The sequence below is a fragment of the Lontra canadensis genome, unplaced genomic scaffold (genome assembly GCF_010015895.1).
Source record: "Lontra canadensis isolate GAN:19392208 unplaced genomic scaffold, GSC_riverotter_1.0 scaffold25, whole genome shotgun sequence".
In the NCBI taxonomy this organism is placed as follows: domain Eukaryota; kingdom Metazoa; phylum Chordata; class Mammalia; order Carnivora; family Mustelidae; genus Lontra; species Lontra canadensis.
This window is the reverse complement of record NW_022631019.1, coordinates 18,843,042-18,857,675: the sequence shown is the minus strand read 5'-3', so window position 1 is coordinate 18,857,675 and position 14,634 is coordinate 18,843,042. Positions and strand designations below refer to the sequence as shown.

Genomic DNA, 14,634 nt, shown 5'->3' with positions numbered 1-14,634 from the left:
CTAGAGCCATTTCTTGCAAGCTGTGTTACTTCATGGCAGCTATGTTATGCTCTGTACTGCAGTTTCCTCATCTGTGGAATGGGGATGGAACAGGTCTTACGTTGCTGGCTGTTGGGGTAATAAAATGAAATAACACTTACGAAGCGCTTAGCATCGTGCCTGGCACTCAGTAAGTGCTCAGCAAAAACTAGCCATTAACATTTTGGTGGAGACCACCCATTCCTTAAAGTTCCGCAGTCTCATAGGGTGCCACGCTGGCTTAGTTGGTGGAGCATGGGACTCTTGATCTCGGGGTTGTGAGTTCAAGCCCCTCACTGGGTATAGAGATTACTAAAAATTAAAATTGTAAAAAAAAATTCCCTAGCCTCTTGTCCTCTGGGCCTCCTCCTCTTTCTGTGACTGGTTCTCCCTCCCACTTCTTCCCCTCACCCCACAGTTGGCTTCTCTATGTCTTCTCTCAGGGCTCTAACCATCAACTTTTCTTCAGGTGGAAGGGATCCAACCTCCTCTCCTACCACCCTTCTTTCGTGAGACCCTGGACATTCCTGTATGTTCTATGGTATCTTAGGCTCATCCTTGAGGCCCACTGTCACTGCCCCCACTCTTGCCCCAGCACCTGACACTGGCTGGCCCTATATCCCTTTGTGTGAGATTCTACCTTAAAAATAGCCATTGCGGGGCACCTGGGTGGCTCAGTGGGTTAAGCCTCTGCCTTCGGCTCAGGTCATGATCTCAGGGTCCTGGGATCGAGCCCCGCATTGGGCTCTCTGCTCAGCGGGGAGCCTGCTTCTCCCTCTCTCTCTTTGCCTGCCTCTCTGACTAGTTGTGATCTCTGTCTGTCAAATAAATAAATAAATAAATAAATAAAATCTTTAATCTACTCTAATAATTTCTACCTGCCAACACAGAAGGTGTCCAGAATAACATGGAGAAAAATTTAAATTTGTGCAAAGAGCAAAGGGGAACATCTGGATAACCTCTAAGTGTCCAGGTAGGGCTTCATGGCACCCATGATAGCAATTTCTGTTTGCCTCCCTCCCTGGGCTGTGAGATTCTCGGGGCAGGGAGAACGATTACTCATTTAGCTGTCACTCTGGTGCCTGATGTATAGTTAGTACTCAGAGAAATGTCTGATGAATGAAAAAGATTCCTGGCTTTGCCACTGACTTACTAAATGACTGTGAATAAGTTCCTTTCTTTCTCTGGACCTCAGGGTCCCCACCAGGGCACTGGACTATGTCTCAAGGAAGCCCTTTCAACATTAGAGTGAAGTTAGTGGCCGATGGATGCAGGAGGGATGGGCTCGCTGGGGTGGGGTCTCAAGATGTCTAGCAATATTCTGTGCTCAGGGATGGGCTCAGAGAGAAGGGCTGCCCTGACCCCTCTTCTCGGGAGCTACTCGGTACTGTAGAGGAGGAGGTTGAGGGCAGTGAGGGATCTCTGGCAATTAATCCTGCAAGTCTCAGTGGCCCCACTCTTTGGGTCCCCTTGCTAGCTTACCTGCCTGGTCTGGGAGATTAGTCTCTGGAGGAAACTCTGGTAGCCTTTCCTCCCCCCACGCCCGCCCACGAACAGGCTGTTCTTGTTTACGACCCTCCTCCCGGGAGAACAGCGATTGCTCATCCCTCCATGTGATTTGAGAGGGCCGGTCTTTCAGGCCTGGAGGAAACTCAAGCCCCAGCCAGCCACTTGGCATCGGAATGCTCAGCTGGTCCCCTCTTGGGGCTCATGTGACCGGGACCCGGCTATAAATATCAGAGGGGCCTCAGACCAAGACAGAATTCGGGCGCCAGGAGAAGAAAGCAAAGAGGCTCTGTGTGGGTATTTTGTGACAAAGGCAAGACCCCAGGTCTGCGTAGAGCGAAGCAGGTGAAGGAGGCAGCCAGGTGAACCCCCACAGCTCCTGACAATATGGATTATAAATCAAGCCTGATCCAGGATGGGAACCCCATGGAGAACCTGGAGAAGCAGCTGATCTGTCCTATCTGCCTTGAGATGTTTACCAAGCCGGTGGTCATCTTGCCTTGTCAACACAACCTCTGCCGGAAGTGTGCCAATGACATCTTCCAGGTCAGTGCCGGGCGGGGCGGAGTCCCCAGGCCCCAGGTGGCGGCTCAGCATTCCTGTCGTGGAAAGCCATTCTCTCTTAGTCAAGGGCTTCTAAACAAGGGCTGGCTTTCTCCCAGACAGAGAAAGTCCCGGAGGAGACCTAGGGGCTGAAGGAGGCTCAGGGGCAGCTCTGGCTGCCCCATTCCTTCTCCATGACGCGTGTTTCCCGTCCCCACCCTGCCCCCAGCTCCCCCACTGCTGCCCTGAGCCTGCAGTTGACTCTCCAATCAGGAGTCAAATGCCTCAAGCGATAAGTGGGAGAGGCAGGAGGAGAGGAGAGAGAAACCAGACCCCAGGGGCTGGAGCCAGCTCCCTGGTGGCAGGGGGCCCAGAGCTTTAGGAGGAGGAAGGTGGCCAGGAGACACTGGGCAGTAGAGGCATCTTCCCTCTTGAGGCCGGTTCCATATAATATGGGGCTGGAGGGAATCCATGTGCTTCACAAGGGAATGGGAAGAGGCAGGACTCAAGGTTCCCAGAAGCACTTTACAAAATGTTCTCTCACAGTTTGATCTTTGAATTAGCAGCCTTCCCTGCTGGGTCTAATAATCATGCCCCTTGCATGAATGGGTTGGAGGCTTGGAGCGAGAAGGTTGCTTGTCCAAAGTCATTCAGAGGATGACTGTGACTTGAACCTAGGTCTACTGATCCCAGACTCGCTTAGCTGTTTCTTAGGTGCTCCCCGCTGTGAGTGGCTGGCTCTCATCTCAGGGTGGGGAGCTCCAGGTCAAATGGTTTGACAAGAATGGTTGGGGGGAGCAGGAAGAAGGACAATCAGAGATTGTCCCAGGCTTCACCTCTGTCCTTGTCACCTGCAGGCTGCAAATCCCTTCTGGACCAACCGGGTTGGCTCCGTGTCCATGTCTGGAGGCCGTTTCCGCTGCCCCTCCTGCCGCCACGAGGTGATCATGGATCGTCACGGAGTGTACGGCCTGCAGAGGAATCTGCTGGTGGAGAACATCATTGATATCTACAAGCAGGAGTGCTCCAGGTCAGTCCACCTGGCCGCCAGGAGCCCAACCTTCCTCCCCAGACGGTCTGTGCCCGGCTCTCCCAGGCTCCTTCCCATCTGCCTGGGGTCCAGAACCCTGGCTGGAAGAGGTAGACTCTCCAGTCCAGAGAGCCATCTCCCTCTTCCTCGAGTAGAGCGGAGGCTCATCTCTATCCCCCGGCCCTGGCTCTCAGTATCACTCAGGGAATAGGAAGAGCCCAGACATTAGGCTGCCCTCCTAGCAGAGACTGAGACAGGAACCAGGGAAAGGGCGAGATGTGACAGGGAGAGGGATGCACTAGGGCCAGCTAAGTGGCCGCGACAAGCAAAGAAAAATACCCAGAGAGAACACAGCCGGTCTCTCTATGGCGAAGGTGACCTCTATCACTGCGGGCCCTGGGGAAGCTTCCTCTTGCTGCCCCACCACAATCCTGTGGATCAGGCATGACTTTCATCAGCCCCATTTCACGGCTGAGGAAGCTGAGGCTTAAAGAGATGATGTCAATTGCCCAAGCTTTCCCAGCTAGGAAGAGAAGTGGCCAAAAACAGCTCCGACAAATCTTCCAGGCTGCTGCCCTCAGGCCTTTTGGTCCCAAACCATCACTCAGTGGCTGCCTGCAGGCAGTGTCCTTCCCAAGCACAGGGGACAGTCCAATCTTAGTGAGAAAAAGCCCTGACTGGGCGAACCATTGGCGAGTCTGACTGTTACTAAGGCACTGTGGGATCTTGGGTGAGTCATTTTCCCTGTCTGCAGAAGAGGACGACGGTAGGGTTTGTTTTTGTGATTCTCAAATAGGGTTTTGATGGGAAATGTTAAACGTATCAAATATTTGTGGAGGACCTCCTGTGTGTACCCACCATACTAAGCATTTTCAATGCGTGACCCTGGTTTAATTCTGACGGTAATCCATGCAGCATTCTTACCCTCATTCTACAATGAAGAAATGGAGGCTCAGAGAGGGTCAGAGGGTGGGGGTAGAGCCAAGTGGCAAAGGGAGACCCCTGCCAGGATGGGGGGCCCTGGGCTAAAGGATGAAAGGAAGGTAAGTCTGGAAAGGAACTTATTTAAGGACGGGGGAGATAATAATGCCTGGGGTGTGACCAGTTGTGCACGGCTGTTCAGAGGTGAGGCATTGCCATGGGTGGGGGATAGTCATCAGCTGACATTTGTGAGATACTCGCTGTGTTAGGGGGTGGGAAAGCAGCGGCAGTGTAGACACGGGGTTGGCTCTAAATGAGCGTATAGTCTAGCTGGGGAGGTAGGACTGAGACCCCAAAACTGAGCCTCAGATGGGAAGAAACTGATGCCCCAAGAGAAACACAAATAATATGCCAGAGTCCCAAAGGAGAGAACACCACCAAGGGAGAAAAGCATTTGAAGAATGTGTGTTTGGGAAGGAAAAACCTTTCTGGACTTTAAGTCAAGGCTTAGGCTGAGCTGTTAGCCATCCCTGGGCTGCCCGTGTTCTGGCTGTGTGACTTGGGACCCACACATGGCTTCCTTTGCTGAACCTGGGGCCACCCTCCCGACGTGCTTACAGATGTGTTCTCGCCACCTGCCCTGAGTCACGCCCGCCTCCACGCCACGCGCTTCACGCTGCAGAGATGAGGAGAGGCAAGTCTCCTTGCTCTGATGGCCGTTACAGTCTGGTGGATTAAATATAGAATTCAGTGAGGCCATGAGTGAGGCCACGCTCAGAGCCCAGCCTGCTGTCACCAAGAGCTACAGGGGCTATAATTAGAGCAAGTGCACTCTTGTCTCCCCTACCCTGACCGGATGGGTGACCTTGGGCAAGTCAGTTCACCTTTCTGTCCAGTTCCAACCCTGGGATTCTACAGCCTTTCCCATGTTCAGCACTGGCGGGGCCTAAGGCCCACCACCAGCATCAGAGTCCCGGGATATGAGGACAGCCTTGGTGTCACTGGCTTTCCTGTTTCTGGGTCTCCAGAAAATGAAGAGGACTGGAGACAGCCAGTCACTGAGAGCTCAGGCCCTAGATCGGGGGTGAGGGGGCGCTGGAGCTGGGGAGGAGACAGGGCCTCCCCCATCTGACTTGCACTTCTTCTCCACTGCAGTCGGCCCCTGCAGAAGGGCAGCCACCCCATGTGCAAGGAGCACGAGGACGAGAAAATCAACATCTACTGCCTCACGTGTGAGATGCCCACGTGCTCCATGTGCAAGGTGTTTGGGGCTCACAAGGCCTGTGAGGTGGCCCCGCTGCAGAGTGTCTTCCAGGGACAGAAGGTACTGGCCAGGGTGGCCTCCACCTCCAGCCTGGGCCCGCAGGGCATGGCTGGAGGATTCAGGATGTGGATTTGATCCCTGTCGATCTGCTGAGCCGGCCTTTCAGGAATAGTCCCTGTGGAGGGACTTCCCAGGCCACAGGAGGAGGTGGCTGAGCTCATGGGTTATACTTAGAGCCACTTGAGAGCACCTGGGTGTGGCCACAGGGGAGCGACCAGACCCCTGGGTCAGGCCACCAGGGTCCTCTCAGGCCACGACTTCTAAATCCCAGGGTGCTTTGGGTCCCAGATACCTCTGTGCTGTGCTGATTACCTCTCCTGTGGCAGAAAGTGACCCAGAACCCACCCCCACCCCCCGCCGGGGCCCCCAGGCCTGCGGGAGTCCCATCATCCTTCCCATGCACTAAGCTGTGGCCCCTCTTTCTGGACACTTCTTCCTTGCCTCCCACTCTTCTCTCGATCTCTCTCTTCTAGAACTTTCCAACTCTATTTCTTTTCTGCGTCCCTTCTTTCCTAGAAACAGACCCCTCCTCTGACAGTACATTGCTGTTGTATTTTGGTCATGTCCCCTTTTCTGAGCCTCATCTATAACATCAGGGACGCAGTATCTCTCTGATGTTCTCTGCTCTGGCCCTGAGCGGCAGCTCAGAAAGAGACTCTTTCTGGCAGAGAGGGGAGGGCGGGTGCCACCCCCAAGAAGACAGGCTCTGAGACTATTTCTGTCTCTCCTCTCCTGATCCCCCACCCCACCCCTCCTGCCACTAGACTGAGCTGAGTAACTGTATCTCCATGCTGGTGGCAGGGAACGACCGCGTGCAGACCATCATCACTCAGCTGGAAGATTCCTGTCGAGTGACCAAGGTGAGGGGGAAAGGAGTTCTGTCTAGGGGTCCGAAGCCTCTCGGGGCAACCTGGTTTCTGAGGTGAAGGTTCACGTGGGGGTACTGGCTGCTGGTTGGGGCCTAGAGGCTGGGGTGTTCAAACGGGGTTGGTGGGGTGGGGACCAACTGTTCCATTCATCCACTCATTCACCAAAGGCTTCTGGAACACAGCTGTGGGGCGGGCCTTGCCAAAGGCGCTGGGGATGGGGTGGTGACCAAGACAGACCTGATCCCTGACCTCAGGGAGCATCCCAGCAATAATTCTCAGTATTTCTTCAGCACTAATAGTGTCCAGAGTGTTGTCTTCAATGTGTCGTAGACTAAAGCTTCTCAAACTTAAAAGCGGTTCAGATCACCCTGGGATCCTGTTAAAATTCAAGTTCTGATTCAGTAGGTCTAGAGAGAGGCATGAGGTTCTGCATTTCTAACAAACTCCTGGGGTGTTGCCCAGCTTGTGGGTCCATGGCCCACACTGTGAGTAGCAAGACTATAGAAGCAGAAAGAAAATTTTCTATCTCTGCAAAAGCAGCCGTGATTTTCCAGCTCCACTTGAGGTGGGGGAGCTGGAGAGGAGATGGGGGGAAGGACCATCCTACTCCTGGTGGACAAAGAGTTGTGTGAAGGGAGGCTTCAAGGGAAAGAGGGGTGCATTGCTACTACTCATGAGATGCTCCCAGTCTGAGAGAGGGTAATAGAGGCCCCCAAGTCTGATGAGATACTATTATTATTCCTATTTTACAGGTAAGCAAACTAAGAGGTAGCATCTCTGTTGGAGAGAAGGGAGCCTCAATGAGGAGGCCACTAGAAGAGGCCCTGCTAGGACCAACTGAGGCAGAGCTTCCTGAATCCAGTCATGATCCTAAAATGGGGTTGTGGGGAGGAAGAGAGTGACTTGGGCGCGCATAGGGGGCCCTGAGTAGATCATCCCATCTGACCCTGGAGTCTCTATTTTTGACGAAGGGGCTAGCTTTCTCCATGACACCAGCCTCCAAACGTTATTGGTGTGCTAAGTAGCTATGAGACGTCAGCAAGTGCTTTCTTTTTGCTAAGCCTTCATTTTGTCTTCTGCAAAATGGGGACATAGTCAGATCTCTCCCAGTTTCAGACCTCTGATTCCTAGCACACCCATCCCAGAAGGGAAGTGCCGGGAATAGGGAGGAGGACCCCACAAGGTGCGACTCTGAGAATTCTGTCCCCAGGAGAACAGTCACCAGGTGAAGGAAGAGCTGAGCCAGAAGTTTGACGTACTGTACGCCATCTTGGACGAGAAGAAGAGCGAGCTGCTACAGCGGATCACACGGGAGCAGGAGGAGAAGCTCAGCTTCATCGAGGCTCTCATCCAGCAGTACCGGGAACAGCTGGACAAGTCCACTAAGCTGGTGGAGACGGCCATCCAGTCCCTGGACGAGCCTGGTGGGGCCATCTTCCTCTTGGTGAGCGGAACAGGAGGGTGTGGGCGGTCACTTTAACCAACGGGTCTGACTAAAGTGCAAGTCATGCTCTGTCACTGGTCACCCATGTGCTCCTGGGAAAGCCATTTAAGGCGCTAAGCCTCAGTGTCCTCGTCTGTAAAATGGGCACACAATGATTCCTACCTTCTTTCCTCTTAACCGATTTTGTGAGGATCAAATACGAGGATGTTTGTGAAACAACCTCGTATTTGTAAACTGCGAAATACAGTGTCCATGTAGACTGTTCATTGAGAACATTCTATGGGTCAACCACAGAAGCAGAGATAACAGAGATGAACGAGACACAGCCCTGCCCTAGAAAAGCTTGTTGGGGGAGCACAGAAAAGGATCAACGATAAGATTTCACAGCTCAATAAAAATTTCCAAGCACATACTGTGGACCAGGGTTTGGGCTAGACATTGGGCATAAAAAGGTGATTAGGGTATGACTCTCATCTTGGAGACTTGGGGGTTTAAGTGTTTAGAATGATACTCTGAAAATCCAGGCTTCCTGCCATGACCAAGGAAAGGTCCTAGAGTGATGACCAAAACCCGTGCAGACCATGAACAGAAGGAAAAAACCCAAGTGCTGTTCAAGTCAGGGCAGGGAGCAGGTCCCACTGAGGCTACGGAATGGCACCAAGGGCCCACCTGTGGCCCAATCATTGTTTTTGCTGATTTCTTGGGGCCACTTCTTCTGTATTCCTAACCCTTCACTCTCTCTCTCTTTCCCCCGACAGAGTGCTAAGCAACTCATCAAAAGGTCAGTATCTCTCCAGGACTATGATCCAAGGCCCCAGCTCCCACCAGGGCCTCTGATCTCTGTCCAGTGGGCCTCCCCCTGTGCATGAGGTCGGCTGGGAAGGTCTCAGCAGTCTAGCTTTCCTGGCCTTTGCACCCCCTGCCTTTTGTGAGAGGAGAGAAATACCCCACCCTCCAGGGGGAGCCTCTAGGTGCAAAGCCTGGATGTGGGCATAGATACATGCACTGATGTGAACTGGAGCTAAGACACCCCCTTCTCTCACCCTGCCCCTCCTTTCTCTCTCTCCCATCCCCACAGCATTGTGGAAGCTTCCAAGGGTTGCCAGCTGGGGAAGACAGAACAGGGCTTTGAAAACATGGACTACTTTACTTTGGACTTGGATCACATAGCAGACGCCCTTAGGGCCATCGACTTTGGGACAGGTAAAGGAGGTGGCAGTGCCACATGTCTATTTCCCCAATAACATTAATAATATTAATTATAATATTAATATAATATATTATAAAATAATATTATATATTATAAAATAATATTATAATATTATATTATATATTATAAAATTATATTATAATATTAATAATATTTCCCCAATAACATGTCTATTTCACCCCTGGTAATCTGCTTCCCTTCCATTGAGCCCCACCTGGATGCAGGTACACTAGTAAACAGCCAAACTCCGACAGCCAAGTTCTTCAAGAGCCCAGAGCCTAGCACATTACCTGGCACATAGTTATCGCTCAGTCAATTACAGATGGACCCGCTGCTGGGAGGCACATGGCAACTGGAGTCAGGCAGATTAAGTTCAAATATTCGTTCTGCTACTTGTTATCTGTGTGACCTTTGGTGAGCCCCTCTCCTACTCCGAGCTGCATTTTCTTTTTCTTTTTAAATTCTTATTTAAGTAATCTCTACACCCACCATGGGGCTCGAAGTCATGACCCTGAGATCAAGAGTCATGTGCTCCTCTGCCTGCATCTGCCAGTCGCCCCTGAACTGCATTTTCTAACTTTAAAAATTGAGTTAAATCATGGGTCTACTCATCATGACCACACCAGGGTGCTCTTGCAACAGATAAGATAGCGATGCAGGGAGTTTGCCGCGTACTAGATAAAAAGTAGTTATTGCCTAAGGCTGGGCTTAGCTTCTGCTTCTTAATCCTACCATCTCTGATACTTGGGCACCTTAATTTACCTGTTATTATGTCCTCATTTCTGTTTGTAATTACTCTACCACAGAGTACCTATAATAATTATAACAACATAACCATAACAATAATTAGGAGAAAGTAATAAGGGGAAATGAGGAAACCAGATGAAGAGCAAAGATTTAATGATTTGCTCAAGGTCACACAGTTGCAAGGTAGCTATTTAGAAAGAGAGAGTGGATCCAATTTTGCCAAGTGTTGTACTGATTTGAGAGGCGATGCTCCAATGACACACTGGGAAAGACAGAGCTGGCCCGTCCTGGGTTGTGTTCCACACAGGCTTTCAGAATCTGATGTTGAAGCTATACTCAGAATTCCAAAATACCCCACTCGTTAAATTCTGTCATTTAACTTAATGAGATAGTTTCTATTGTTGTCTCCATTTTGTAGTTAAGGAAATAAAGCTAAGAGAGGGTCAGTAATTTGCTGGAGGCCACACAGCGAGTAAGTAGCCCAAGCAGACTCCACCAAGGGATTTGGCTCCCAACACCCTAGGGAGGAGTCTATGAGATGATGCGTGTAAAGCGTTTGGCGTGCGCGTGTGTGCCCGCGCACACACACAATGCTTGGCACAACATTTGGCACATAGTAAGTGCTCGCAGATGCCGCTAAGAGCGCTTAATTGTGATAATAATTCAACGACAACAACAAAACCCACTGGGTTATGCACAGGTCCCGGCTATGTAGCTGGAAACTGGACTGATGTTTTGGAGGCATGAACTCTTTCAAACCTCTCCCTACACACTCTTGACAAATGCCCTGCTCTCTGGTGATTCCCGCAGGGCCCCAAAGCATTAAGGAAGTGGCTTGGGAGAGGGTGGGGGTGGAGAACAGACACGTTCCCTGTTAGTGGAGCTTGACGGCGATGTCCCGGGATGGGAAGGTGAGGACATAGGTCGCCGCCTGTCTGTCTGGGGCTCAGCTTCAGAGAACTATCAAGGAGATGGCCCAGGAGCATCCCCCACCCCCAGCCACCCCTTTGTAGGCCGTGGAATGAGGAAAACTGGACAAGGAGTGCTAGGCAAGCAGATTTCAAAGACTGGGCAAATTCCTGCAAGACAAGGACTCTGATCCCTGAGACCGAGGGAGTCGGGTCTTCTCAGGTGGTGTGTCTCTGTCTAACTGGGAGGCCTGCAGAAGCACAAAGCGTGCTCCCCCCAAAGTCCCCTCTGGACACTGGCAGGTCAAGCGATAGGAGCTGCTGTTGCTACTAGAACAGAGGTGTGCTGAACCTCCCTCCTTTGGAGGGGTGTGAGAAGGAAGGAGGACGCCAGGGGGAGGAGGAAGTGGGTCTCCGTGTAGCTTAGGTTCGGCAAGCTCGTCACCTCCGGGACCACTCATGGCCATGGGGTCTCAACTGGGGGTCAGCAGGGGTTTGGATAAGTGCTGTCTCCAGCCTGGTGCCCCTTCGAGCAGCTCTTCTGAGGAGCTGGCCCCATCCTAATACAGTGGTTCTTGGTCACACACAGATGAGGAAGAGGAAGAGTTCATTGAAGAAGAAGAAGAAGATCAGGAAGGGGAAGAGTCCACAGAGAGAAAGGAAGAAGGTAAGAAATTCATCGTTTGTTCGTTCGTTCAGTCATTCAACACCACGAAATCCTGACTGTGTGCAAAGTCCTATGCTGGACCCAGGGGATGAGGCCAGTATGTGGTGATGGCCCTGATATGTGTTTTATCCCTTCTGAGGGTAAAGTCCTGTTCTCTTTATCCTGAGAGAAAAAACAAACAAACAAACAAACAAACAAACAAACAAAAAACCCAAAAATTATTTACAATAGAAAGCTCTCTAAATGATCTTCCTGAGTGGAAAGCAATACAGTGTAACATAAAAAACATAAAAGACAAGGGAGTTATGAGCCAGGCTAGGCCCACTAACTTTTGTCTGGCCAGCACAATGTTTAAATTTTTAAAAATTAGTTGCCAACATTTAAAAAATTAGGCGGTGGGGGGGAGGTTTTTTGTTTTTTAAGAGAGAGAGAGAGGAGAGAGGAGAGGGAGAGAGAGGATCCCAAGCCGGCTCCATGCCCAGTCTCACGACCCTGAGACTGTGACGTGAGCCAAAATCAAGAGTTGGAGGCTTAACCAGGCACCACTGTTTTTTGTTTTGTTTTGTTTTAAGGAACTTTCAACTAAGAATCTGGATCTCTACCTTCTTGTAAAAATTTGGGAAGAGCTAACAATGCTTGCCCCCACCCGCCCCACCAATCCCAGAGAGCGGGCGCTGGGTAGGGACCGCCCGCTCTGCCAGTTTGCTCCGCCCACCACTGTCAGCCTGCCACTCAGTCTGGTCCTCTGCCGGCCCCTGGGAGCATCTGATCACCCACGTGCCCTCCCGCAAGTCATTTAGAAAACTCTCTGGGCGGCAGAGCTGGTTAAGTGCCTGGGTTCTGAATGGCAGCTTTCCCAAAAACGAATGGTATAATCTTGGGCTGCTCACAACTTTTCAGAGTCTCAGGCTACCTCTCTGTGCACCCGGGAGTGATACTACTGACCTCAAAAGGTTCTGGTGAAGAGTAGATGTGATCATTTAACACAGTGGCGCATAGAAAGGACGTGTTTGCTGATTAGCACATGTTTGCTAATAGGATTTTTCAAGCCAAGTTACTATTGGAACTAAATTCCAATCCAGTTGAAAAATACAGGATACTCTTTCGGAGTTTTGTGTTGGATGTGCAATCCATCGCGTTTTGACGACTAAATTCTATTTTTCTTTAAGAAGGCAGAGGCTCGGCAGGAATTGGAGTCTGATAATTTTGTCACTGGAGTTTGTAAACCCCGGATCCCCCCCGTGCCCTGTCTCAGCTTGTGTTTCTTTGTCTTTTTCTTGCAGGACACCAGTAAGGAACTGGATGAAGGAGAGACCTTCTGGATGCAGAGATGCTGGGGAGGGTGGGGAGGGGCGTAGACGCGTTGGTGACAGGCCCAGGGTGGGAGGGGTCGGGGCCCCTGGAGGGGCAATTCGAAGGTGTGTCTTCTCTCCACTCAGAGAGCAGGGACTAGCAGTAGGACCCCCACTGCTGTGTCCAGCAGCCACTGAACCAGAATTGGAAACGTGCTTGAAACAACCACACAGGACACTTTTCTACGTTGGTGCAAAATGGAATATTTTGTACATTTTTTAAATGTGATTTTTTTGTATATACTTGTATATGTATGCCAATTGGTGCTTTTTGTAAAGGAACTTTTGTATGATAATTCCTGGTCATTGTGTGACCAGCTATTGTTAGAAAGAGGAGAGGGAAGTCAGGCTGACAAAGCTGCCCTTTTCCTTTCCTGGGAGGGAGGGCTGGGGATCACTCACAGGCCTAGAAAGGGATACTGTACCAAACAGGTGTCAAAGCCCATCGCTGACGTAGGGGATGGCACCTGAGTTTGTGTTACATGTTGTTCAATAAATGCACAGCGCTCTCTTTCTGTTATTACCAAAGAACTGGGGTTTCATTCAGCCTGTTGTTCTGGAGAGATGATCTTAGAGCGGATGGACAGACGGCCTGATGAGAAGTGTGCCGCGGCTTGGTTTCCACCCCACCAAAGAAGAAATTCTTTAAAATAGCATTTCCCACTGGGAGGGGCATGGAAAACTGACCCTGAGAGGGGGTCTCCTAGAAACAGGTTTAGTGCCTTGTTCTCTGGTTCTCCCGAACACTGGGACGGAAGCAAAGCCTCAATGCTGTAGCCTCAGTGTGATCCCAGGGCAGCCAGAGGAGCGGGAAGTGGCAGCGGGACAGGAAAGGAGGGAAGCAAATGTGACATGGGACTTGGGGCATCACTGAGCCTGCCACAGCATCACCAAGAGACCCCCTGCTGCTTGCTCAGTCCCTGAGATGTTTCTAGCAGGTCCTAAGGAACACAACACTGCTCAAATCAGTTCATCAGAGGGAAGGAGGGAGAGAATTCTGTCTCTGTCTCAGTATATAAGTCTGCCTCCCAGAGTGTTAATTCCCTTGCACTTCCGGTTGCACTTCCGGGTCACCCCCCACTCCCCCACCCCCCCACCCCCGCCTGGGGCAGCTGCAGGGGTTGGGGGGGGAGGCTAAAAGGCGCACCTGACTGCGGTGTTGGGATGAGCGGAGCCTCTGGGCCCAGTTAAGTTGGACATGGGAGCTGGCTTGACATGGGTGCTGGCGCAGCTGCTGCTCTCACCACAGGCGGCCCAAGAGTGGCTCTGTGGGAGCCCGGCCAAGCCAGCCACCAGAGCTAGGGGATGGGTGAGGCAGAGACCAAGGCCGAAATAGCATCCAGGGTCTCTGGGAACAAGGAGCCAAGGAGCCAGTAGAGAGGTGAGGCTGAGCAAATCCAAGGAGGGACTTACTGGGTCTGAAATGCTGCAGACTTACGCATTTGAGAAACACTGCAGAGTCTGTCCCAAGTTTTCAACATTGAGAACACAGCAGCAAGGTAAGAGCTCTGAGCAGTCCTGCCATAAAGAAGGCTATTTAACCTTAGACAGTGATCGGTCCATCTAGTTAATGGTGTTTGAAATACCGCCACTTGATATTTCCTAGTGGATTGAGTATTTAACCCAACATTTCCCAGCTTATTCATTCACGTGATGTCATCCAGAACTAGTGTCCTGTGGAGCTCACTTTACAAAAGTGCTTTAAACCCATCACACCTTTGTCCATTTTTATTCTGGGACCAAGACTAACTCAGTCCCTAACTTTGAATTTTTAAAATTTTCTCTCATTTCTAATCCTTTCTCAATTTACTATTTTTTTAAACCAATTATGGTGTCTAAGTGGGATGTATCTCCTGAGAGGATGAGGGCCCCCACATGTGGGGTGACAATGTGTGGAAGTCAGTGGTGCGGGTCGTGACAAGAATTCACCTGAGGCAGGACATCTGGCTGGTTCAGCTGATAGAGCATGTGACTCTTCCTCCTCCTCTTCTTCTTTTTCTTCTTTTTCTTCTTCTTCAGATTTTATGTATTTATTTGAGAGAGAGAGAGAGCGAGCACAGGCAGGGGTGAGTCGCAGAGGGAGAGGGAGAAGCAG

General features: G+C 51.0%; 1 protein-coding gene across 1 annotated transcript; it reads left to right on the top strand.

Moving 5' to 3' along the window:
* The first annotated feature begins 1,719 nt into the window (after positions 1 to 1,719).
* TRIM63 (tripartite motif containing 63) lies at positions 1,720 to 13,070 on the top strand. The gene is made up of 9 exons (XM_032863822.1): positions 1,720 to 2,070; positions 2,925 to 3,097; positions 5,174 to 5,342; positions 6,107 to 6,202; positions 7,422 to 7,655; positions 8,414 to 8,436; positions 8,734 to 8,858; positions 11,110 to 11,187; positions 12,471 to 13,070. The coding sequence occupies exons 1-9, from the start codon at positions 1,912 to 1,914 to the stop codon at positions 12,479 to 12,481; spliced, it is 1,068 nt and encodes a 355-aa protein (XP_032719713.1). The 5' UTR covers positions 1,720 to 1,911; the 3' UTR covers positions 12,482 to 13,070.
* Positions 13,071 to 14,634: the final 1,564 nt, after the last annotated feature.

Bases quoted from the DNA above. Each gene is read 5' to 3' on its own strand.
- TRIM63 (XM_032863822.1), top strand. From the start codon at position 1,912: ATGGATTATAAATCAAGCCTGATCCAGGATGGGAACCCCATGGAGAAC. The intron at 3,098-5,173 runs GTCAGTCCACCT...TCTCCACTGCAG, and splicing joins TACAAGCAGGAGTGCTCCAG to TCGGCCCCTGCAGAAGGGCA. The intron at 8,859-11,109 runs GTAAAGGAGGTG...GGTCACACACAG, and splicing joins GGCCATCGACTTTGGGACAG to ATGAGGAAGAGGAAGAGTTC.